The 25,601-nt window shown below is 37.0% G+C and overlaps 2 protein-coding genes across 6 annotated transcripts in view; one reads left to right on the forward strand and one right to left on the reverse strand.

Annotated features, from left to right (window-relative positions):
- Nucleotides 1-3,170, forward strand: part of LOC139141836 (ATP-dependent translocase ABCB1-like) — a 68,830-nt gene extending 65,660 nt beyond the window's left edge. For all 5 annotated transcript variants that reach the window (XM_070711525.1, XM_070711524.1, XM_070711526.1 and 2 more), the window contains one exon: nt 84-3,170. In XM_070711525.1, the coding sequence (XP_070567626.1) occupies nt 84-278 (195 nt within the window). In that variant the 3' untranslated portion in view covers nt 279-3,170. The remainder of the gene's footprint in view (nt 1-83) is intronic.
- Nucleotides 3,171-3,863: 693 nt separating this feature from the next.
- On the reverse strand, nt 3,864-25,423 carry LOC139141837 (ferroptosis suppressor protein 1-like). The gene is made up of 8 exons (XM_070711528.1): nt 25,305-25,423; nt 24,785-24,896; nt 19,348-19,546; nt 18,048-18,283; nt 16,794-16,995; nt 8,368-8,520; nt 6,614-6,814; nt 3,864-5,929 (listed from the first exon to the last, which is right to left on the reverse strand). Exons 2-8 carry the CDS (start codon nt 24,884-24,886, stop codon nt 5,772-5,774), a joined length of 1,251 nt encoding a protein of 416 aa, XP_070567629.1. The 5' UTR covers nt 24,887-24,896; nt 25,305-25,423; the 3' UTR covers nt 3,864-5,771.
- Between the last annotated feature and the right edge of the window lie 178 nt (nt 25,424-25,601).

Below are 25,601 nucleotides of genomic sequence, written 5' to 3' on the forward strand. Positions count from 1 at the left end.
GTATATGACCACTGTGTACCTGCTAGCATCATATTCAGCCATATACAATACCCGGTATTTTCATATTTCCTCCCACGGCATAGGTTGTACAAGAGGCTCTGGATAAAGCCAGTGAAGGGCGTACATGCATTGTCATAGCCCACAGACTCTCCACCATACAAGATGCCGACATGATTTTCGTAATCCAACATGGCAAAGTGGTGGAGAAAGGAAAGCATTCAGATCTGATGGCCAAGCAGGGAGTCTACTACCGACTTAACAATACCCAAGCCACGTAACCATCTGAGATACGGTGACACAGACAATGAACTACAGATCTAATAGCATTCTGCATTGTGTACTGCTGTTTGGTGTTTTGTATTCCTACAATGATTTGAGGAAAACTGCTTGTCTCTGAAATAAAGTGTACAATTGTTTAACAGCAAAGAAGACAAGCCATCTCACAAGAGTCAGAAACAAATATTTTTTATTGTATTATGAGTCTTTGCATTCAACCACAAATGCTAATGGATTTAGTTGTGTTTTGTTCCATTGTTCATGACAAAAGCAAGACTTAGTGTATTATTAAATTAATTACATTTTATCTCACTATAACCATCGATCAAAAAATATTTCTGTCATCAAAAACGTTCTTCATTTTAATGTGTGTGGTTCAGGTGGCTGACATTTTTTACACCATGTTATTTGGTTTGTGTTTGGCACCACAATTCTTCATCATGTCACCATAGATTGGAATTACTATCACCTGTGTACAGATGATGATTATAAAAGCAATGTTGAGATCTTGTGTAATCAGCTGTATTAGACCTCTCAAAAGTTGATTCTGTGTGTGGTACCTGTACACACAAGATGCTGAGTCATACTGAGTCATGCTAGCAAGCAACAGCATCAAGACGACTGTAAATTAACTCAACCTTTACATGATTTTCAATCAGTAAAACATAGTCTTTGGTCTACCTCATTCTTTAACCCCCTCCACCCACCGCTTTCAGAAACATAGTAAATTTTCATACTGGCTAATACTGCCAGATTACAGTCTCAAAATCTCTTGTCCTGATTCTGTTACTTTCCAATCATACAAATACTAAAGTTTACTCTTGTAAAACAGATGATTACATGCCTATATCAGCCCTAGCTGTTATAGAAATGAGGCACTCGTAGAATTTGTAAATGAACAGGAAAATTGTGTAACCCAGGGGATGGCAAATTGTGTCTGCTTAACCTTTATAAGGTATTATAACTATTGTTATGATGGATATATTATATAATCAAAATTTACATTTATATTACAACTGATAATTTATATATTGATAATTTTGTCAAGCAAAAAAGTATGGGGTGTAGCTATGGTACTCTGTGAAATTGCAGTTCATATAGCAGATTAATATATAGGGTCCTATTTTATATAAATTATGTATTTTCACATTTTTTTCATGTGTATCTTCATATTATATAGGTATGAATTTATACAAACTAGGCACAACGTGAACACAGATAGTTTCACCTTGACTGTTTGTGTCGGAGACCACTTGCCAGTAAGTTAAGGGACCATTGTGTAGAGGCTCTAATATGATATGGTACATTGTGTGTTTATCTTATGAAAGGTCCCTTAGGTTCATTGATAATAACGTCCAGCAGTAATACGGCTTTCCAAATCTGTTATCTGAATAGTAGCAAGTAAAATCATAGTCACACTTTTGTGCATACTTTTACTCTTCTAAGTTTTTGCCAAAGCAGATGTTTTGCTGCCAGTATTAGTTTTAGTTTGTTCACATATATTTACTAGGGATTCTAGATAATTTTTGTTTATCTTTTAGTGAAGATTTAGCTTGAATGCACAGAGTTTTGTGCCAGATATTGTGAAATATCTTTCAAACACTACAGAGAGGTTGAATTTAGTTTTACAAAAATGTAAAACTGAACATGAATCCATGGTTTTCTTTGTCCTGCATTTGAATTGACAGCCCAGCCAAAGACACACAAGATATGATAATTACGGCAACAAAATCTACGCAAACAAAAACAGAAATAAGTACATTATAAAATGTCAGTAGCTCATCAAAAGTTCAACATATTACGATAATATGAATGAATAACGCAGGTTTGATCCCAAATCATAGCTTTACACACTAAAAATTGCAAAGAAAAGAGTTTGTTTGATTGTATCATGTTTTGGTTTACATCAAACTATCTGCTCTGATTTTACATCCAAGATGTGTTAATATTCATTGAAATTCAAAAACGAAAATTATATTGAAGTTTGATATTGATATAAGATGATCTGAGTGGACATTTAGAATGACTTCCAGAGTTCAGTTACAGTGACAAAGAGAGCAAATTTACAGTGAGGCTTAAACAGATAGGACAGTTTCTTGTACAAGTTTGTTTTATTATTGAGCATATTTCATTGCTGGAGCCAGGTACCCTATGTTTGAGTTGTGTGCATGAATTTGCAAATATGGTTTTGTTTTTTAAATTGAAGATTTTACAAGCCATGACATCATCGCCAAATTTCAATTTATTTTCATTCTGGACAAAAGCTAATCTGTGCAAAGACTGAAGGGCAGTGTTTCTGTGGTTCCAGATAGATTGTTACAGAAATAACAAACACACTTCCAATAAGCTAGAGTGAGGAGGTTGACAGAAGGGTAGGGGGAGGGGGCATTGACATTACCCCAATAACCCTTCTCCACTCTTCCTCCCGGTAACTTTCATACAAAAACTCTGCAGCGTAACTTCTCTTACCTACTTAAAGAAGGAAACATTTTCTCAAAAGTGACACTGATTGCTGACACAGCAATCTGGTAGATGTCATATTTGATGAGATTGAAAGGAAGCACTCAAACTTTCATTTACATATTAACATTTTGTGCACTTTCAGACTGTTTGAAGAGAACATGTATTAGTTTCCAGGTTTGCTTTATCACAGTTTGACTCTAGATTGTACCATTTTACATGTTGGTTTAACCTAGCTATTATAATAAGATTGTGGTGTTTGTAATTTGTTTTTCTCCAGTATTATTCTGAACAAAAATCGTAGGTTTGTAATTGTGTTCACAAATCATTTATTGAATGTTGTCACTCAGTCTCTCTGAACATTTTCTCGGATAAGTTAAAATTTCACATTGTGTAATTTGAAGAAAAAGGAAGTAAAAATGTTTGTAATTTCACTATTGCCTGGCTTGAATATTTTCACACTAATCCAATCATATATTACTTCTATTCCTACCATAACACTTTACAGAGAGATGTGCCTGTAGCCTTGGTGCGTTGATCATTTCTGTGTAACAGTATGAAGTGCATGAAGTACCGGTATGTATACCATAGTAGGCTATACCTGCCTGATAGCCTATATGGGGAGGTTAACTCTTGGCTATGTAGGTGAAACGATACAGGTATGTGTACCTGCCTGGGGACAAGGTGGAAATAATTTCCAATCTTTGGTTTGCAGAAATCACAGGCAAGGCATACCATATGGTAAAGTCAGTGAGACATTGCCAGAGCAGGGATTAATTTGCTTTGGTGAGCAACTTTTCAATTCCCTACCCCCAGATATGTGGTTGTTATTTTCAACAAATTGCCTTCACTGAATGTGTGTCCGATGTGTGTCCCATGTTGGTTTCACACAAACACGGATACTGAATGATCACACCAATACCAATGATGTGTGTTATCACATTTCTAAACCTTGGCCATCACAGTCACTTTTCAGAGGGATACAAGGAGTATGGAGTTTTTTCAGCTCATTGAAGTATGATTCTGCATATTTTTCCAACCATTTCCACACCATGCAGCAGATGGCAAGATTCCAATCCACATTTTGCTATTCTCTTCTCTATAGAAAGTTACTCATTGCAAATGTCTGTATTAAACAGGATTTTATTCACAATATACAAGTAAATATGGAAAATACAAGCAAGTAGGCAATAGGGAATGAAGTGTCCCTTTATTTTACCATTCCTTTCACATCAAAACTGAAGACTCTCCTGACACTTAATTCATTTCTATAGTTTTATACCAAAATAATTCTGTTTTCTTTGCATTTATGAAATCATCATAGAAACAAATCATTCCTTTTGTGTCATTATTTGGAAAAGTTGTGACTCTGGCAAGAATGATTGAAATGTAAATTTGCACACTGAAACTACCAGTTTCTAGATTGATGGTATGATATAATACATTCAATTAAAACTTTCTTAGTGTGTTCTTGAAGTTATCAATTTACGCGTTCAGTCTTCATCAGGGAGGCTGGATGAAAATTGCATTAAGTAGAGATAGCTTTTCATGCTGACGAAATTGTGTTGAAGTTGCCTCTCAGGTTGTGGCTCAAATCTAACCTAACAAGAAGTAGGAGTAACACACTTGTGCTGTGAAGTTTCACCAAACGTACCACATTATTATCTAAAAACTGACATACTCATATCTTTAGATTACTGAAACATAGACTTGCCCTATGTGAGTATATAAATATCGCAATATTGTAAATTGAAGAAAAAACCTCCAGCAGACTGTCATGTCAATGGTGATATGATCATGAAATTGAAGCTATATACTTTGGCAGAGTATTGACTTAATGGTGGGATGAATGCTAAACCTGGTAACTACAACTACTTCATACACCTGTAAAAAGCAAAGACACTGTAGGCCACTTTACTGTGAAAATAAACAAATGTGTACAAAAGGAAACAATGATACAAGTATTATGAAAAAGAAAAAAGCCGGACACAAGAGATTTTGAGAATATGGTCGATCTTTCTCTGGTTAACCCTAATCATGCCAAATAGTATCACATCCCCATCAACTAAGTTTGGAAAACTTGTATTGAACCAAAACAAAATATAATTTCACCAACTTGTCTTGGTCTGTCACAGCAGCTTTAGTCTGTAAAAAGTGTGTTTTCGGTACGTATATTTTCAGGGGCATTCAAATGTCCATTTTTCTGTTAAAATGCACCATTTGAGATGGGTTGTGCTCAGCCAGTTTTAACCAACCAGTCCTGATGGTGAAATATGAACTTGGCAGGAAGAGGGTTTTAATCTTGCTAGTGAATCTTAATACTCTCCGTGTTACACTATCAGTGGAAGGAACATGTGTGTCCCTTGATTGGGTATGATTGACAGATTGTTAAATCTTTACAAATCTACAAACAATGTTTAAAAAATTCATGACATCACTGGCAAGCAATATGACATAACTCACAGAAATACAAAGTTTCAAATTTCATAATGGCTTATCAGAATATTGATCTTACATTTGTATATTCCATTTCATGAATTTGTTATTTTTTTTTTGTCATTAATATTTGAATAGGCTTCCATCCAAAAAAAAAAATGATCTGCCCATCAATCTAGGGTTGACGTATTACTCATTCAAAGATTTAATACTTTTGGTTATAAAAATTCCACAGCGGCCCAACAAAGTCACAAACTGGTCAAACAATGAAACAGAGATAATTAGACCAATCGCTCAGAATCTATTAGGAAAGCTGTGGGCAATCCCTCCTTTTAACCCTTTGACCCCTAATTCTCTATGTAGAAGTCCAAATTTATCATAAAAAAAAACAATAGGATGAGTCCAAACCATGGTAGCAAGAAGGTAACTGTGTGTTCCCTTGGAATGTCAATAATCTGAATCTGAGAGGTTCCACTTTTTGTATGTCAGAATAATTGGAAAAAATTTGTACAAGTACAATGCTAAATAGATATTGAACTTCTTGGCAAGAGCTGTGCACAGATTAAGAAAATAGCTGCACTTTGGATCATCTGTTTAACTTATGTCTTCTGCATTTTCAGTCCCCAATCCTTGTAAAACTTTTTCACAAACAAATCTCCACTTTTAATCTTTTTCGTCATAAATGGTCCAAAGACAGATGTGCCAAACTGAAAGATACCTCCATTGCGGCCGAGTGACACCACCATCATGACACCCTCTGTGAATATCAAAACATGAGAACAATCAGTATGTGACCAATAGAGGGCGTCAGTACAGAAATTCTCCAAGCAAAACATCAGTGTTGTTGGAAACATGAAGATGCCGAAACAGTCTACAGGTTGTTGGAAAATATTTTCAAACAATACTCCTTGATGAGGTTATAATCTATATTTCAACGTACATTCAGCAGGAAACAATGGAAATAAAATTGTTCTCTGAAACAAAATGATGAAAACATCAAAATTGACACTTAATGTCCCCTTATCATTGCGGCTGACTCGCAGCGTGTTTGCAAGGTTATATCTGATTGGTCGATTGTCACTATTCACAGCCACTTAGGGAGTCTATTTGTATTGTTTTCATTATATTGGTAAGATTCAGCCACCCAATTGGATAACAGCTTCGAAATCGCTGCGAGTCGGCCCTATCATTGTAAGCTTCATCACACCCTTTTCATGACTGAAATGGTCTCCAAATGAGTGGTGGATTTGTGTCACTTATTTGACAAATAACAACCTCAAGCAAACTACCTGGTACCTCGGTTTCATGATTAGCATAAACTTGGCCAACAAAATGAACAAACACTCTCTGAAGATTATTAGTCATGTGGTTCAGCAAAATGCCAACATCTGATCTAACGATTGAAAGTCAGACAATTAAAGATGACAAAATTTCAACTTACTTGGTTTGTACGGCTTCTTTGCTTTACCATTGGCTTCATTGACCAAGTTGCTGACTAACAAGTCAGCTTGTTGTTCCGCTCTGTATGCCATCTTGGTTTCCTTGACATCATTACAGTCACCAATAGCATAGATATCTTCACAGCCTTCTACTTGCAGGAATTCCGTGACCTTTAATTGACCTCTTTCATTCATCTTATCAGCTGACATTTGGGACAAAGTGGAAATGTGTTATTGGAATAACAAGCTTTATTGTAACAAGCATTTGGAATTTGTATTGTATCATTTCCTAAGACAGACAGACACTGGCAGTACTGTATGCACTCGACCTCTGCATGTGAACTTCTGAGCTTTTAGGACCATGCACTGTCAAGAAATTCCAAACCTCAACTGAAACTGTCAAATGTTAAATGGAAATATAGCTGAGAATTCTTCAATTTTATGGCAGCTTTTTGCCATAACAATTACACATTTTATTATACTCTATCATTATGTTACATAATTATATTTTATACCCCAGTATTAAATTCTGAAAACATTACTACAAAACCAATTATAGCATTTACATAGTACATGGCTGTGCATGTTACATGTAGGTGACTGAACTTTACTCAACTATTGAATATAAAACCGTCTGCTTAGGAGAACATTTATAGTAGTCTTTTTATAGTCATCAAGTCCTAACAAACAGCTATATATCATTGTTAAAAGTGCTGTTTCTCTGAAAAAGTGTGCTGTGGAATTGTAGAATTCCAACAGGTGTGTAATTTGAATCAATGGACAATTCCACAACAATTAAGAATTTTCTTTGTTGCCATCTGTGGTGTTTGATTTCTCTTTTAAAAGGAAGTATGAATTGGTAACCTTGAAAAGTATATTTGCTGTAACTACCAATGCATAGGCAAACCAGAGATTGCTTTAGAATGTGTTCACAAGGGAAACTGAGCTTTGCCCTGATTGTCACAATAAAAAGTACAAACAAGTAAGTAGTACAAGTGAGTTACGATGTTTACTACAGTAGAAATAATGCCATTGCAGGGACGCAAGGCTAGGGCTGGCGTCAGTAATACCCATCCTCTTTAAGAAGCTATATTTGAGTGTAAGGTGACAGGAGGACATTGTACGGGTAGCTACCCCAGCACACAATGGCTGACCTCTTGGCTCGTATAACTTTGTCAATACAAACAAAACATTAAATCAAGAATGTAGAGTATTTAAAATGGAGAGAGTAGGAGGTGAGTTTATGGCGTCTGCATACTTCTCCATGCCAACATGAAAGAAGCCAGGGATTTACCAAATGAAGGAAGCTTAGTTGAGATTTAATTTCATGTAAATTAGATAAATTAGAATCACTGTACTGGAACATGTGGCATGCAGCCTGCATGGCAATAATTAATCATGAAAAATTACAGACAAGAGTAATCGTCAACCCAACAATTCAACTAAGAATCCTATCCTATAATCAGCTGTTTTTTATGGCATACTATAAAAATAATCATGATGCATAGAATTTCTTGAATTATTTTTTGCTTTTTCATTTTCCTTTCAGTTTCTGACTATAAACTAGAGAGTAATGCCAAAATCCACTATGCCCTGTGAGTGTCAAGTGACATTATAGATAAATGTATGACTGATATTGCTGCTTTCATTTCTTCAGAGATATGGAGTGTAGAAATGAAGAGAAGGACACTAATATCTTCTCCTTTTGACAAAATCAAAAGGTAGGACATGTTACAAAGCCTAATTGGTCTCTCACCTAAGCTGTTTTCATAAGCCGATGAGTTGACTTTGGCGCCAGTGCAGAAAAGAACCAAGTCAGCTTCTATCTCAGTTCCTTTGTCTGTGAGAACTTTAAACATTTCAGCTGTGTGTTCCCGTGGCAACTCTGACAAATTGCTCACTCTCTCCCCTGAAATATAAATTATTCAACAATATACGAAATTGACAAACAACGTAACCATGCACAAATTCAAATTGAATCGGTGCATCACCAGATCTTGAGGCATCTAAAATTATGTCACAAGAATTACATAATATGAAGCAAAGAGAAAATTAATTTTTAGAAGAAAAAAAGAGATTACGAAAACATTTAACAATCATTTCAAGTATTTTTGGGGCATTGTGATTGGCTGACAATATACAAAGTCAAAACTGTGATTGGATGACAATATACAAAGTCGAAACTGTGATTGGCTGACAATATACAAAGTTAAAACTATTATTAGCTGTCTATATGCACAGCTAACACTGTCTAATGAGTCTACACAATACTGATCCCAGTCTCAGGTTTGTAGTAATACTGAGAAAATTTCCCTGAGGACGCACTATAATTTTCATAATTTTCCAAACTTTGAAATTTTCATTCATTCTAATTCCTTGGTCCATTTGAAATAATCTGTAGTAATGTTACATTTATTCCTATTCCTCATATCCAGACAATTTAATGATATAACTTTTTTCTGTACGGTTGATGTATCTTTTACTGTCGTTTTGCTAAAATTCAACATATTTGACAAACTTTTTAATGATAAGGTGTTGTATATATTTCATGCTTCACCTACATTGTACATTAACGTGATGTGAATTTTGTGAAAATGTCAATGTTGAGACATGGAGTTACATTCAGTTACACTCAACCTATCTTGTTTTAAAATATTCATGAAATTTAAGGAAACACAGTATGTAATTTAACCCTTTCAGGCCAAAACCCTTAGGGGTAGACCTGGTAAGTTATCAGAAAGTCAGGTCTGAAAGGGAATTCAGCATATGGATACCAGTATACTGTTATCTCCCTGTATTTTGTGAAGCGTACGTTGGCAATGCCATTGAAACTACTGATAGCAGCCGATCCTATTCAATAGTTACTATTGTAGTAACAGAGAAATCTTTTGTGACTCACATGGGTCTTTCCTTATTAATGGTGAGCTATGTAAGCGGTCTGAAATCACCAAAGTGCGCCTGCAAACTGCGCTGGCGCATTTCAAACTGCGCCCCCATTTTGCGCCGGTATATTGCGCCGCCCAAAATGCGCCCTTACTCTGCGCCATTGCGACGTTTCAATGTCAAACCACGGTATTAATAGTCTATTTTGGTTTAGTCAGGCGATTTCAAAGAAATTTTCATGTTTTTCGTGGGAAATATGGTGAAATGTGTCACTAAAATGCGGAGGATGGAAGTAATTTTTTCCGACACGTATGTGAAGTATGTAATAACATCACCCGAGAGGGAAGGTAACTCCGAGCCAGTCGAGTGTCATCACAGGGGATTCAATCTCCGATGATGACGATGATGACGATTAAATATTTAAAAATGAAGATAAATAAACATATATTTGGACTCAGTAAATTTGTTGTTATTGTTGTTGTTATTGTTGTTGTCGTTGTTGATACTATTTGCAGAAAAGAACAAAGTATGCGCTGCAAATTTCAACACAGCCTAACTATAGGCCTACATGTGCGTCGCAAATTCAACACAGCCTAACTATACACAGATACATGTGCGTTGCAAATTCAATACAGCCTAACTATACATGTGCGTTGCTGCCTAACTATACATGTGCGTTGCAAATTCAATACAGCCTAACATTACCCAAGGGCTGTCACTTCGTTGCCACACACTTTTTTCGATCGCCAAAAATGCACCTAGCATGCATCGAAATCGGTAAAATTCGACGTAGGGTCAAAGCACATTAGTCTTTCTCAATAATACTCCAACATTTTTACCTCTTACCGATGAAAAGTCGAGAAATCAGCAAGTTTTTCAGCGTATCTGGACGTCTCTTACATTTCAGATTTAAAAGGCACGGCGGGGTATTGAGTCACGTGGGCGCTTTTCAAATCGAACCAATAGCAGAGCTCGCCAAAATGCACCCAGCAAGCATCGAGAGCGGTAAAATTCGATGTAGGGTCAAAGCACATTGGTCCTTCTCAATCATATACTCAAACATTTTACCTCTTACCGATAAAAGTCGAGAAATCAGCATGTTTTTTTAGCGCATCTGGTTGTCTCTTACATTCCAGATTTAAAAGACCGCGCGTTACATTAAGTCACGTAGGCGCATTTCAAATCGAACCAATAGCAGAGCCCGGCCCGTACTGAACGAATGGGCCCAGCGTGAAACCCGGCAGTAACGTAAGTTTCTAACGTCTTTGGAAGACTATGGGTGACACTGTCTGCGTGCGTCTGCATACGAAATTCTGGTAACTTTAACAGTTCCAGTTCACCCGCAGCAAGAGATCGTTCTTTCCAAAGATGTGAGAAACATACGTTGCTTCCGGGTTTTCACGCTGGCCCATTCAGCTCTGCTATTGGTTCGATTTGAAAAGCGCCCACGTGACTCAATACCCCGCCGTGCCTTTTAAATCTGAAATGTAAGAGACGTCCAGATACGCTGAAAAACTTGCTGATTTCTCGACTTTTCATCGGTAAGAGGTAAAAATGTTGGAGTATTATTGAGAAAGACTAATGTGCTTTGACCCTACGTCGAATTTTACCGATTTCGATGCATGCTAGGTGCATTTTTGGCGATCGAAAAAAAGTGTGTGGCAATGAAGTGACACCCCTTGGGTAATGTTAGGCTGTATTGAATTTGCAACGCACATGTATAGTTAGGCAGCAACGCACATGTATAGTTAGGCTGTATTGAATTTGCAACGCACATGTATCTGTGTATAGTTAGGCTGTGTTGAATTTGCGACGCACATGTAGGCCTATAGTTAGGCTGTGTTGAAATTTGCAGCGCATACTTTGTTCTTTTCTGCAAATAGTATCAACAACGACAACAACAATAACAACAACAATAACAACAAATTTACTGAGTCCAAATATATGTTTATTTATCTTCATTTTTAAATATTTAATCATCATCATCGTCATCATCGGAGATTGAATCCCCTGTGGTGTCATTTGCATCGTAAATCGACCTTTAAATCTGTTTGTAGTTTCTACCCAAACCTTGTCGGTAAATACTTTCACAGGTTAAAAAAGACGCTAAATTTTACTCTCAAACTATTTCGATGGCCAAATATCTCTGCCATTATACATTTCGTAGGGTAACTCTATACGGGGTCCAGACACTTCGCACCAAAACCAGTTCGCCCCACACAACTTCGTCCCAAAACCATTTCGTACCAAAACCACCTCGTCCCAAGTACTACTTCGCCCAACCCCACTTCGCCCCAAGTACCACATCGTACTAAAACCACTTCGCCCAAAGTATAGTACCGTCAACTCGTCCTGAAACAACGATGTTACGACGTATCACAAGGTTGTTTTTACCTGCAACTTGGAAGCATTAATGTGTTAGGACATTTTGGCTACCACGAACCATTTATTGTTGCATGAAACCATAAACGATAGAATAAGAAAATAGAAACACGCAAATGCTACAACTCAGGTGCCTTGCGCGGAATTGCACGATGTCAATTTCGCGAAATGCGTACACTTTCAAGATTTCAGTCCCAGGATGACAGAAAGGTGGTTATTTTCAGCTTTACCAGTTAGCGATAAGTTTCGGGCAAAGTGGTTTGGGGACATGACTTTTGGGGCGAAGTGGTTTTGGTACGAGGTTGTTTTGGTGCGAAGTGGTTTTGGTGCGAAATGGTATGGGACGAGATGGTATGGTGCGAAGTGGTTTTGGTGCGAAGTGTCTGGGAACCCTTGGCCTATACTCAGTATATGGCGAGAGTGTCCTGGCTGTCTCAGTGTCTGAATAGGCGGTGCAGCCGTAAACCGAACATTCCATACTCATTCCCTTGTTTGATCGGAACCTCTTGGACCGTAATTCTTGCTCTAATTCTGCGGCCTTTGAATCGTCCAATAATTGCTACTTCCAATTCATGACGACCCCAAATGATAAGGAATGCGACTGATTCTGAGACTCTCAGTTCATAGAAGAGTCAAAGTGCGATCACGTTTGCGACTGAACTTGAGACTCCCATTTCGCTTTGTGATGCACATTTGCGAGTGAATTTGAGACCTGGTCTGATACTCTCATTTAACGTGCAAACAGCAAATGCGACCGTCCTTACGACTGACTTCCTGACGTAAGGTATGTAAGGGTACCGGAAATCGACAAGTGCGAGGCTAAAGTTAGGAGAGCGAATGTGAGGGCTTGAAGTGTACGTGCTCACTATGAAAGTGCGATCGATAGTGAGAATGTGAAGTGAACTCGGACTGTACATAGTTAGTGCTTGTCAGCATTATTTCATCACTTTGGTCGAATGAAAACTTACGATCAAAGTCATTGCTAAAACAGCGATACAATCTCCATGGAAGTACAGTGCTGTGTATCATGAGCGAATCGCTGAGTGAATCCATCATTGAAGTCCCCGATGGAAATTATTGCAACACTCTTATTTCCAAACACCAAGAAGTTGATATATTCGTCTAAATAAAAATATGAATGAGACATTCATCTTTACATAATGGAGAATAGAATATTATATCAGACTACGAAGAACATTATTTACCAGGTTTTAAAAATCAGCGAGAGACTGATCGGGCTGGGACGTACGATCCACAGACTGATTCAAAGTGGTGGTAACAGTGGAAGGGGACGCAATGAACACTCAATCCCGATGGGTTTTATATAGTTATGTCAAAAACGGGAGTCACAACCATGATTAGGCTATTCAGAGTCAATTAACCTTGAAAACGGACCAAAACGATAGCACACAATTACATACAATCTAGGTCTAGCGTCCTGTGACACTATGGCGGGTTTCCGAGTCCCTGTCGCGGTTCGGAAAACGACCTGCTGACAGCTGATGACAAAACACGCTCATGCTTTTGATCATAGACCCTGGAGCGATGTTTTGATGGATTTCTAGCTTCCTTACCCTATAAACAACTTGAAACTAAAATGAAAGACGAAAAAAGATCCGTGAACGGACGAGAGATTTCCTGTAGAAACTTCAGATATTTACTGAGGCGGATCATCTATTTTTTTACATCCATGGGCGGATCATGGCAGAGAAATTTACCTCAATGGATGGATCGATCGGAGCACCGAGAATATGGCATTTCCCATTTGATTTCCAAAACATCATCGTGGAGTTTCTGACAGAAAAGAAAAAAATTGAAACGACAACTGATATCGTGTCATTTAAATACGGGCTTTTAATTGTTCATTCATTTTAGTAACTATCATCGTGCCGTTTTAGAAGATTTTTGAGGACCTAAACGACATCATGTGTTGGTCCATTGCCATGGAATCCTATGCCAACGAAAGGTGGTGACTTTTTTCAAAGTTGAATAAAATTTCCTTTATGGTTGTGTTAGTCAATTAATCGAAATTTTTTGTTCCCAATTGATCATAAACCCTCGATTCTCCCGTCTCTGATTCCATATTCACTAACTCATTCTTTCTCTTCTTTATCGATCGATGAAAGTAATTTAATCTTCAATACTCTTTGACAGATGTAACATCTTCACCTATATATTGTCATTAGTTTCTAACCAACGTCCAAAAAAAATGGCCCGAGCGTTTGCCAAAGCACATGGGTCTATGATTGCGTGAACGGCCGTACTCTATGCATTGGGAAGATATTCATGTTGCAGTCTGCCCGAAAACAAAACCCGAGGATGTTTAGGCGATAACAAAGGCGATGTCTCAGTTGAATAAAACAAAACTAAACTTTTCGGACATCATATCTTGGCGTCGATTCGATGTGCGACCATACGCTGATCGCCCATATTCTCCATAAACAGATAAAGCTAGTTATAACAATTCTGCGACAAATCCGTGGTGTTTCTCCCCGTGAATTCGAACGTCCTTGAACCCGTAGCCGCGATCATTGTTTTTTGATGTGTTCCGTGCTTGATGATTGGTAGAATTAATGTATCAAAATTTGAAGACACATGTGACTGAATCCTGTGATTGTTAGACAATTGATGGTGTGTAGGGGCGAGACGGAAAGAAACAATCCAAGGACCAAGCTAGGGAGCATCATGCATTGCATGCTTTCTAACAATGAGCTGCGTGTTTCCATATCTATATACCATACGAAATCCGGCTTTGACCAATGTTCCTGTCCTGTTTCGGAGGATAACTTTCGAGCTGCGTAACCGATGTTGAGGTTCAGATATCCGAATCTTTCGTGTTCGAAAGGCTTATTGATTTACAGAGAATACAACTTTTGTATAATTAGTTACGTGTACATAACCCAGCACATGGGGCAAAGCCAAATACTAACCAATACCAGGTTGGAAAATTTCACCGAGTCGCTCTCATCAGAGGTCGAGAAAAAAAATATGTCGGTATCGTTGCTCCGCCATGTTTATTGTTGTTTGTGCGACTAGTTTGAAAGTCATAGACTTTCTTAACGGTGAAATTCATATTGCCATTCAATATTTTACACACGAAGTCACCTGTCACCTCCATTCGGAAGCAAAAACGTTTACACAGAATGTTTTTATAGTGATAACTAGCTCCAGGCCGTGACATGTCTCTAGTTACGAAGAAACTTCGTAAATCAAAATCGACATCAACATTGAGCTGTGATCGTGAACCGTTAAATAAATGTCGGCAAAATAAAACATCAAATGGCTAAACTTTTTTGGGAGAGAGAGAGAGAGAGAGAGGGGGGGGGGGGGTTCTGCAGTCGCGAACTGATCATGGTCTTTAGGATGGATAAATGCAGAGTCGGTTTACACATTTGCGCTGCGCGCTGCACAGATATCGAAAATGTACAGATACTTTCCCGAAATTTGACTTATTTTATAACATGAGTAGAACAAAACCAAAAATATTGACGTTACTCTTCGGATGTTTGACTCGCAAGTTTGCTAAAGTTAGATTACATGTACCTATACTTACAGAAAATGGACGCCGTAGTCTTCTGTTCAAAAAATATATGTTCTTCAACACCACGTTTCTTATGATCGGTGATGTCACATTTTATTATTTTATAAATATAAATTAATGCACGATTTCAAACCGTAATTATTTTTCTTGTCGAATTGAGAGAGTTTTTAGTAGTTCTGTAGACAAAACGATCAGAAACAGCAGAGTATCTTGGCAATGGCACGACATCTACGCTATCGTTTAGCTGCAATAATTGTACAGTTGCAGCCAGAGCCCCGGGTAAGCCGAATTCGGAACGTAATAACGCCAGTTGCAGCGGCGTCCTAGATTGACTGTACCTTTGTCATTTCTGTTGAAGTACACCTGTTATTGCTACAAGCATTGTGGGCTTCATGAAACGTTGTTTCTCTGTACATGTATACCGGTCTCGCCGTTATATTCAGTGTCGTATAATCTGTTGTTTGCATGTCAACACATTGGCCTGTGTACAACCTCCTGTGGACACTGATCGTGGCCGTAATTTACACAGACATAAACATTCGATCCCGTCCGGGGATGTCAAAGGTGAACGGGATTAACTTGATCCCGGGTATCAAGTCCCTGGCCTTTATGGAGATGCAAAATTCACAAATTTTGACTGCTGCTGAGGCCAAGCCACGATACCGCCAAGTGAGTGTAATCCGTCCCATACAAACATAACATGGTCTCGTACCTCCGAGACTCCGTGAAAACATGTCATATCATTTTTCTAGCTGCATTTTTTAGGGCACGGATATTAATATCTACAGTCTACACTGCTAAAGCGTCCTGCTAGTGCTACGCAAGTGCGACTACTCGATGTTGTGACACTCGGAAGTGTTTTGGCGCAGAGTAAGGGCGCAGTTTGGGCGGCGCAATATACCGGCGCAAAATGGGGGCGCAGTTTGAAATGCGCCGGCGCAGATTGCAGGCGCACTTTGGTGATTTCAGACCGCTTACATACCTGGAATGGTCAGTGCTTTTGCCTTAGGCTACATGTACATATATGTGATATATATACCCTACCAGCACAAAGGCTTGTTGCAGCTCAGAAATAAAACATTCTGAAGTCGGTCTGTAGCATTCTACCCAGCCATTTGCCCTGCAGGATATCAGCTAACTTACGTAATTTGAAATAAAATTTGCCTTACAATTACTGGAACACAACTACACATTGTACACAGTCTGTGCCCATAGTATTCAGCTGGCATCCACATTCTCTGGATATTTGTGGCCTAGATGTCATCACATTTTGAACTTTAAATTTCACGTACCTTTTCAGTTTCTATGGTAACTACAAAGGTCATATTGAATGTTTAAAGGTCATATTGAATTTTATTCAAACAGTCTATACTTGCCAAGTACGAGGTTAACTCCAAGTTTTGTCAGCTGATCTTTCATAAGTTTCTGTGCTTTTTGAATAATGTCAGCATCAACAAGGACATCTCTTGGATGAATCAGAGTAACTTCCTTGTCTTTGTAGTCTGTTGCAATCTCACCAGCCAATTCAACACCCACTGCACCTCCTCCAATAATTACAATCTTCTTTGAAGATTTGATCTACATCAACAAGAAATATCAAAACCACCTTTTACTATGCTTCATCGGTATGTAAATAACTAGGCATGAATGAATGAATGAATGAATGAATGACCAATTGCCATACACTATCATTAGAATCATTCATATCTAACCATATCCATATACTCAAAGTCAAATTAAAATTCAAGGCCTCCTCAAGCAATTTTCAAGAACTTTTTGAAGTCAAAAATACCATTTTCCAGGTATCATTTTTAAAACATCACTTTATTACAAATCATTTTGTGATTTTATAAAATCATCAATTTTCAATGACTTACAGAGGAATCAACATCATTTTCAAAGATTTTCCCAGGACCTTCAAAAAGGATTTAAAATTCAATAATTTTCCAGAACTTTCAGAATTGTATGAACCCTGACATCAGTAACAAGAAGAAAAGTTTGCTATGCCAGTCTGCATCTACCAATCCTAAATGAAGACATTTGTATCATTCAGTACATGATTTCAGATAAACTACATTTTTTTCAAAACGACAACAAAAGATATGACATTCCAGTGCAATTATTACATCCATCTTGACATTTCAATCACGCTGGTGAGTTTTTTGTCAATGAGGTGATAACATGGCAAACAGGAAAGCTAACAGGAAATCCCATGAAATCCAATGCAATTTAAAAAAAAATCAATGCTTGAAGTTGAAAGAAATTTTAAGCAGGAAAGACACTGCTATGATTATATAAGAACCAGGATGAGATGTAATAGAAGAATTGGTTCCTGAAAAAAACTTTTGTCTGGTGTATTTCCAAAATAAAGTCTTGTCACTCTTATCTCAATGTGTTTTAACAAGTAAATACATGTCAACTCATACATATTTCAAAATTGCTGCCTCAGTTCTCTTCATATAAAGTGATTTTGAATTTATGGAATTTTGCAGTAAAGGTTCTTTTGACAGACACATCATATACAAATGAAACCCACAATGAATATTCTGACAAATGATTTGTAAAAATATTTTCACTTCTTCGCTTGTTAGAATGACATGCATTTTCACTGTTGAAAAACATAATCTCACCTCTTCAATAATTTTGTCATACATGCTGACAGCATCACTCTTATCACTGTTGGCTGGAACTTGTCCAGGAAATGGTGCCCTGGTTCCCGTGGCAATGACCAGAGTTGTGTAATTGATAGTAGAACTATCTTCCAATGTGACAGTCTTGGCAGATTGGTCAATTGCTGTCACAGTTCCACGTTTGAAATTGTCACCCACTAAGTCACTGTAGGGTATGAAGGATGCACTTGCAAAACCTACCAGGACAAGAAAATTAGATTTAATTAATTAATTACTTTTCCCTAGTTTGAACAATTCCATTCTTTCCTCTCCCCTTCACCTCCCGATTCAAATCTACATCCTTAGAACCCTAAGTATGAACAGTGATAGACAACATAGAAGAGTTACCAGGGGACAAGGTGTGTCCTAAAATGTATGTATGCTCTCTTGGACACAGCTCTCAGCGCCACATATCACACACTGACATAATTTAGTGTTCTCTCCAAGGATTTCTGATATCATGGTGACTAATTTGCATAACAATACAATTGATTGTTATATTACTTAATTTCTATTGTTTTACCAAATTTAAAAAGTAGTGGCCACTGTGTTTTAAGTGTGCTGGGTAGAACACTGCACATATTTTTTCAGTGCCCTACTGAACTTGCTGAAAAGCATGATCATAAGACAAATACATTTATACAAAAGATCATGACTGACAAATCCACACTCCACTCCAATGAAAAAACACAGAACTTGAATTAAGTTTTATGATAATTTTCAAACTTAGTGCAAAAGCAAATGATCAAAGATTGTCTGTTATCTCACTTGTGGTAGAAAATAAACAAATTCTATCAAATGCATCAGAGAAATCTACCCACTATTGCAAACCCTAGTACAAACTTTTCTGAATAATTCTAGTACCGTAGTTGTATTTATTTGCAGCCATATAATTTCATGTACTTGCAATAGTTCAGTTAATTATTATGAACACAAATAACTGCACTGAATACACATAGAGGGAGCTGTTCTCTGAGCCTAATAAACCATACAGGGTTATACAACAAAAATAATTCATAACATGGTTATAATCAATAAGTCATCCTTCACACAATGTAACAATCAGATCTGTAATACAGGCATAAAAGTTTTTGACAGACAGAACCATACTTCTACCTAAACACACATAGTGACAATACACATACAGATGTTGACAGCCTTTAATGATAACATTAGTATCTCAGGGTCTAAACTAAATTTGACACAGCACTCACATACCAAAATTTCACATACAATGATAAGAAACATTTTGAATACCAACCTGGTTGAACTGCTCCTCGCAATGCAGATATGTTATGCTGAAGACATTCTTTTCCATCAATCAATGTGAATTTATTTTTTCCTTTAAGTTTCTTAGCAACATGAGTTCCTCCAAATCCTCCTCCAATGATCACAACATGAGATTCCGCTGCTAGACTTGATGAACTGCCAGACCCCATCCTCAGATAAGCTGTTGAATCCTTAGATAGTAAATCTGAAGATAAATAAAACTTTGTAACATTTTTGCAACATTAGCAATCATATCAAGTGATGTGGTGTATTTCATGATGGGGATATGCATTTGAGATGAAATAACCTTATTAGCTGTAGCAATGATCTCTATAATCTAGATGTAACACAGTTTCACCAAAAAAATTCTCGATAAAATGTAATGTTGGATACAGATAAAAGAGATTTTCTATCCTTGATAATTATTATGCCTACAAATAAAGAGATTTTTTAACCTTACTCATTTAGAGAACTAAATTGTTTCTGTAGGTACCATACTCCTTTCATTATACAAAGATAATTATCATGTAATAGAGTTTATATTGAAGAAACGTACACAGTGACAATAATCACAAAGTAATTTCACAGCAAATCTCTCTTTACATAGTTGTACATATGATTTACATATTTTGATTAGTTTTTTCAGGATAATATATGCTATTAAAATAAATACTCTGGGGAGCCATGCGGTGTAGTACTACTACTTTTGATGGAGTGTAACATTTCAAAAAGATTATAGGAACACCTTGTTGGTACCATATGGGATTGCATTGCTACTAAAGGATAAATGGACCAATTAAGGCGCTATCAATGTCTTTGGAAGAAAAGAGGGCTTTTATTACTCAACAGGTTCTAGGAATAAACTATCAGCTGTGGACAACATAGTTCATTCTCAGCAAACATTTCATTTCCAGCTATAGAAATAAACCAAAGTTGAAAATGATTAAAAATCTAACGAAAATGTGAAGATTATTTCTTATTGATCAATAAGGTTGTGAAAATGTCAAACAACTAAGAATATATGTTGACATCTACTTACATGACATAAATATAAATATATTGATAAGAGCTTTAGACTCATTTAATTATTATTTAGAAAAACCGATAATAAAAGCACCAGTCTGGAAAAACTCTCTCTGAAAGAACTATCACTAATTTGTTAGAAAGATGTGACAGAGGCTTTGACCTTGGTGGAGACAAAACACCCAGACCTGAACTCAGTATGTATCAGTTAATAACCTTTTACAGGTGAGCTGACAGGCACTTGACACTCACACCATAAACACTGCTGATTTGGCATTTCAACACCTATATCTAATAAGCACATATCACAAAGCGTCAGCACAAAGAAACTTTGATTTGAGTATTTGAAAATAAAATGTCTTATTGAAGAAATTGACTGTGTTGTCCACGAATATGTTTGGTATAAACGATGGCAGACCCTTTCTACAGAAAGTAGAAATCAGGGTGTAATAATAGACTGTTGAGACATCTTTCAAAGCCCACAGTAGAAGCCTTGAAGATGCTAGTTTGGCCTGAGTGGACTTTTAAAATGAAATTTTGAACATCTATAAATACAAGGCATCACTTGGCACAAAACAAACAAGTGTAATATTTATAAAATAGCTCATTAAACCACTTCACTTGATCTAATTCCAAATAAAAACAAATTGGATCAGGGTTGACTCAAAAATTGCACTTCTTGCAAATATTGTCATAAATATATATTTGAAAAACATTTCTGAAAATGAGAGAGAACGTTAGTGAGTGAAACTCCATCACACATGTGAAATTCTATTTCTTTAGAATTAAGTGCATATCATTATGATTTCAATACTATTTTGTGAAGCTTTTCTTCTGGAGGGACATGAATGTCAGTGAGGTTGTAAAACAGTGTTTTGTTACAGCAATAATATATTAATAACTCAATAATGGATTAATAGCCTAGAGATGGGTGAAAGCTGTATTACAAAGACAACATTTCTGTAAAGGCAATTAGTCTTACATGTTACAATGATAGATTTGCCAATATCTGTCAAGGTCATGACTCTGCAGTTGAAGCTAATATCATAATGAATATTATGTACAGAAGACATTAATACAGAAAGGTTGCCTTCTAATGATGCTGTTGAATAAAATGTCTCATCAGATTTTAAGTTTACCTATAAATTTTGTCTTACTCAACACCTGACAGTTTTCATAAGTGACATTAAATTAAACAGTCAGTGCATGTGGATAATAATAAACCCTGTTTAGTATTACTAGCTTTGAGTTTCAAAGGAGGTCAAGTGGTTTAAGTAAAATCTGATGCGTTTATATTTCTTATCATGCCTGGAACATGTAGTCCAAAAGTCAGAATGACCTACATTACAAGTAAACTGAAGACCAGTTGAGGCCAATTTACATAATAAATGCATAATTTTAATATTGTTTTGCTGTGAAAATTTATTCTACTGTATGATTATTAACATATGGATAGATCCCCAAAAGAACAGTGGGGTGCTGATGTGGCATATGGCAAATTTTAGATTGTTGAATCAGATTCAATTCCACCAGCAAGGTGTTTGCAAATCTTATTTGAAGGCTGAAGTTCACCATGACACTGATTACAGATTTATTTATCAATGTCAAGGACTTTGAGTTCATCACTGTGAAAACTGATTTGTCATGATGAGCTTTGATTTCACAAACAACTAAAAACCACCAAAATTGCTTCGTCATGGTGACCTTCGGATTTCCTCACGTCAAGAAGTCAGTGACATTAAAGTGTCAAAAGCTATGTTAGACCTAGGATACAGGGCTATTAAAGTAATTTAAATCACTGTGTCCTTGCCATAAATTTGAATATCAATAGTTCCAACCAACAAGATGTTTCCATCACAGACAAGCTTCCTCTACATGCATGACACGTCTAACCCATAAATCAAGTGTAGGGGTCAACAGGATGTACATCATGGGTCAGTGGTGTTCATTGTCTCCTGTATGAAGACCATACAATAAATTTTGGTTGCCATGGCAACTCGTGAAAGTAAATACGAGTATTTAGTTCTGTTGTAACAATCTGTAACAGTCCCTTCAAAACTTTGCATATGTGAATTAGACCTACCTTCAACAAATCAAGCTATATAACCAGTGCTGTTGTGTCAATGTTTTGCAGAAAATTATTAAAAATTTATTACTAAGTGTAAAATATCCTGAACTAAATCAATCTCTCTGATGCACTTCGTTCAACATCTGCCTTTTCTTGTATTTTGTGTTTCCTGTCAATTTTTGCTGAGTCATGCCCTGTTGAAGTCTGTACCATATGTTCTCATGTGTAAATTTAAACTGTATACTTTTTACGGTTGATATCAGAGAATATATAAACAAATGAAAATATTCCTTGGCTTTTTACATTTCTTTGTTGTTTTTCCTATCCCATGATTTGCCTGTGAATTACTCAGCCAATATCAATCAAAAATCTACAAGACCTAATGAACGCATAATGCTAGAGATTATACTTACAAATTCTATGCTGATGTTATTAGAGAAAAACAGTTCAGTTTTATGACTTTGACATATGAATTCCACTTAGTTTAAAATATTGTTATATTGTATGAGGCAATGCTAATGGAGATGAAAGCTTGTGCAAATTGTTTGCATTCGTGCCTCCTTACACCTTTTACAACTTAGCAACAAGATTGTTTTTTACCAGAATGCACCTTGGAGGTACATGTTCGCCCTCTTAAACTTTTACAATCCTGTTTTGGTCTACCACTTGCCAGGGCTTTTTTTTAAGCTCTTGGAGTAAGTAAACTTTTCATCAGCTTATTTTTATGAAAATCAAAAATTTCATTTTATCTTATAGAGTTAACAAAGGGTGGCGGCCATTTTAATTTTCAAATGTCAGTGATGTTAGGAAATTTGTTTCCACTGCACCAAAAATTTGCTTGGTGACCCTTGATTTTATTCTTGGTGTTGGAAGAGAATGGATGAGTTTCCTAAACGGAAATTTGAGTAAAAGTTTAAGTTTTTGAGTTTTGAGGCACATACTACCAGTACCTCTAAGCTGAGGCAATGTTATTTGTTCATTTCTTCTAAGAAGAAAGCAATATTATAGCAACATGAATATTTTTTAAGCAACATGTAGATCATGGATACTGTCAAGCGGAGTAAGAGTATAAATTTAACCGATACACAATTCTTCTTCATGGCTAAAACTTATTATTAAAGTACTTGTGTTCACATCAGCCAAAGCTCTGAAAAACATTTACATTTTCACAATAAACTGTGCCCATCACTGCTATTTCAAGTCTTTTCACAACCATAATACCACAAATCAATATTTTGTCCTGGCCACAGTCCCTCCATCACAGAACAGGATACGAATAGCACAGAACAATAAAATCACAAGTGAAGTGTGTGTGTTGAAGTGTTTAAATCCTGCATGCAAAGTGAGTTCCGGGTTCGCTTGAACAATACTCTTTTTAAAAACAGGCACCGCCTGCTATGTTGATCGAGTTCACAAACAAAGTGTACCGTGGTAAGTTGACTTTCAACTTTAACTTTGAACTTGAAAGTCGTATGCAGTGAGTCCATTACACACGCATACGCTTACTTTTCGCAAAAACAACATTGTTGTCACGATATAAAATGCTGACTCATTCCTCGAGGTCAAAAATGATTCATTACAAAACTTGTGAGAACATTACATCCAAAGTTGCTTGTGTTCAATACTCTGCGACAGCCCTTGCAAAGCTTCCACCTGGCCAGTAGGGACCCTCGATCGCCTCACTGAGTATTGAACCACAAGCGACTGGCGGTGTGGTTACATCTGCCGTCCGTGGAATCAGTATCAGCAACATTACAGAGACAACAGTATGTATTTGCATTACACTTTTATTTTATTACACTTTTATTGCCACAAATGTGATGTAAATCCTACATTCACAAGCAAGCAATAAAATACCTCTGCGACTACCTCTGGGATGATTCGAAGATATGTGGCTGCTCAGACCTCACATTTTCTATATCATAGTCGTCTGCTTCGCCACACTAAGCAGTAACCTAGTTGACTAGTGGTACTAATACTAGTGGTAATACTAGTGGTAATACTAGTGGTACTAATACTAGTGGTAATACTAGTGGTACTAGTACTAGTGGTAATACTAGTGGTACTAATACTAGTGGTAATACTAGTGGTACTAATACTAGTGGTACTAATACTAGTGGTACTAGTGCATAGGTAGAGAGGCGTGTCACGGTTCATCTGCGACAACCGAGAGAGCATGCAGCATCTACTAGTTACGTAGTACATTATACACAGACGCCTGTAAATAGACACTCCGTAAACAATTCATGAAGTATTCATGTCGCTCATAGAGTTGTTAAATATCGATGATGTTATAAATGAATAAACAACAAAAAACAACAAATAAGGGTATAATTACCTTCTTTGTTTCTGTTCTATTTTGCACGGTGTAAGCTAGTAAACGATGTCTCGATATCTGTCTGCTTCCCAATACAGCAGGGGAACTACGGCCGGAAAACATAAAATACAGTCTACAGAATCATGGATGTACAAAAATAGACATCCATGACATAATCTATCTGAAACATGTGGAAAAACTATACCCGTATGACAGATTTTTCTGTGATTAAATCACTCAACGGTGAATGTACGGGCGCGCACGTACGGCGAAGAAACACGTTATTTTGTCGGGGGACCGTGGTTGTAATTATGTATTGAACTGACCGTGTCAACAGTCGATGTAGCTGCCTAGGGTTGTAGGTCGGACGGACGGCAATTCTGTTTGGTGCCGTCTGGCCCACAACCTAACTCCGGGCAAAACCTCGAGCTACTGCACTGCATCTGCAGTCAATACCGCTTTATACTACATGTAATCTAATATGATGATATGCCTCTAAACTGACTTTAATATTTGCATGAGATGTCAAGGATATACTTACAAAGCCTGGCTAAACGCAATGTAGGTGGACAGTCTCGGCCAGTCGGTTGTCAGTTCTCCCAGTGCTGGAACTAGCAGGGCAAGCCCGGATGACAAGTGTGACGCGATCTCTGGGTTGTATTATTATACTCACTCCGCTCATGCTCTCACGCGTCACGCAGTTACGTCTCCCTTCATTACGTTCATCATGTCTGGGGGCGTAATCCCCTTCAAGTACTCTATTTCTACTTCTGAGACTTAGTTGAAATGAATTTACCTGTTGAGTAAATTTATCTTTTTCAAAAAACAATATTTCTAC

Source organism: Ptychodera flava, chromosome 10 (genome assembly GCF_041260155.1).
Source record: "Ptychodera flava strain L36383 chromosome 10, AS_Pfla_20210202, whole genome shotgun sequence".
Classification (NCBI taxonomy): domain Eukaryota; kingdom Metazoa; phylum Hemichordata; class Enteropneusta; family Ptychoderidae; genus Ptychodera; species Ptychodera flava.

Coding starts and splice junctions, on each gene's coding strand:
- LOC139141837 (XM_070711528.1), bottom strand. CDS start 24,886: ATGTTTTCCGGCCGTAGTTCCCCTGCTGTATTGGGAAGCAGACAGATA. Junction 8,521..16,793: donor TGGAGTTAACCTCGTACTTG/GCAAGTATAGAC, acceptor TTTATATTTCAG/GGGAGAGAGTGAGCAATTTG. Junction 6,815..8,367: donor GGCTTATGAAAACAGCTTAG/GTGAGAGACCAA, acceptor CCCAAATGTCAG/CTGATAAGATGAATGAAAGA.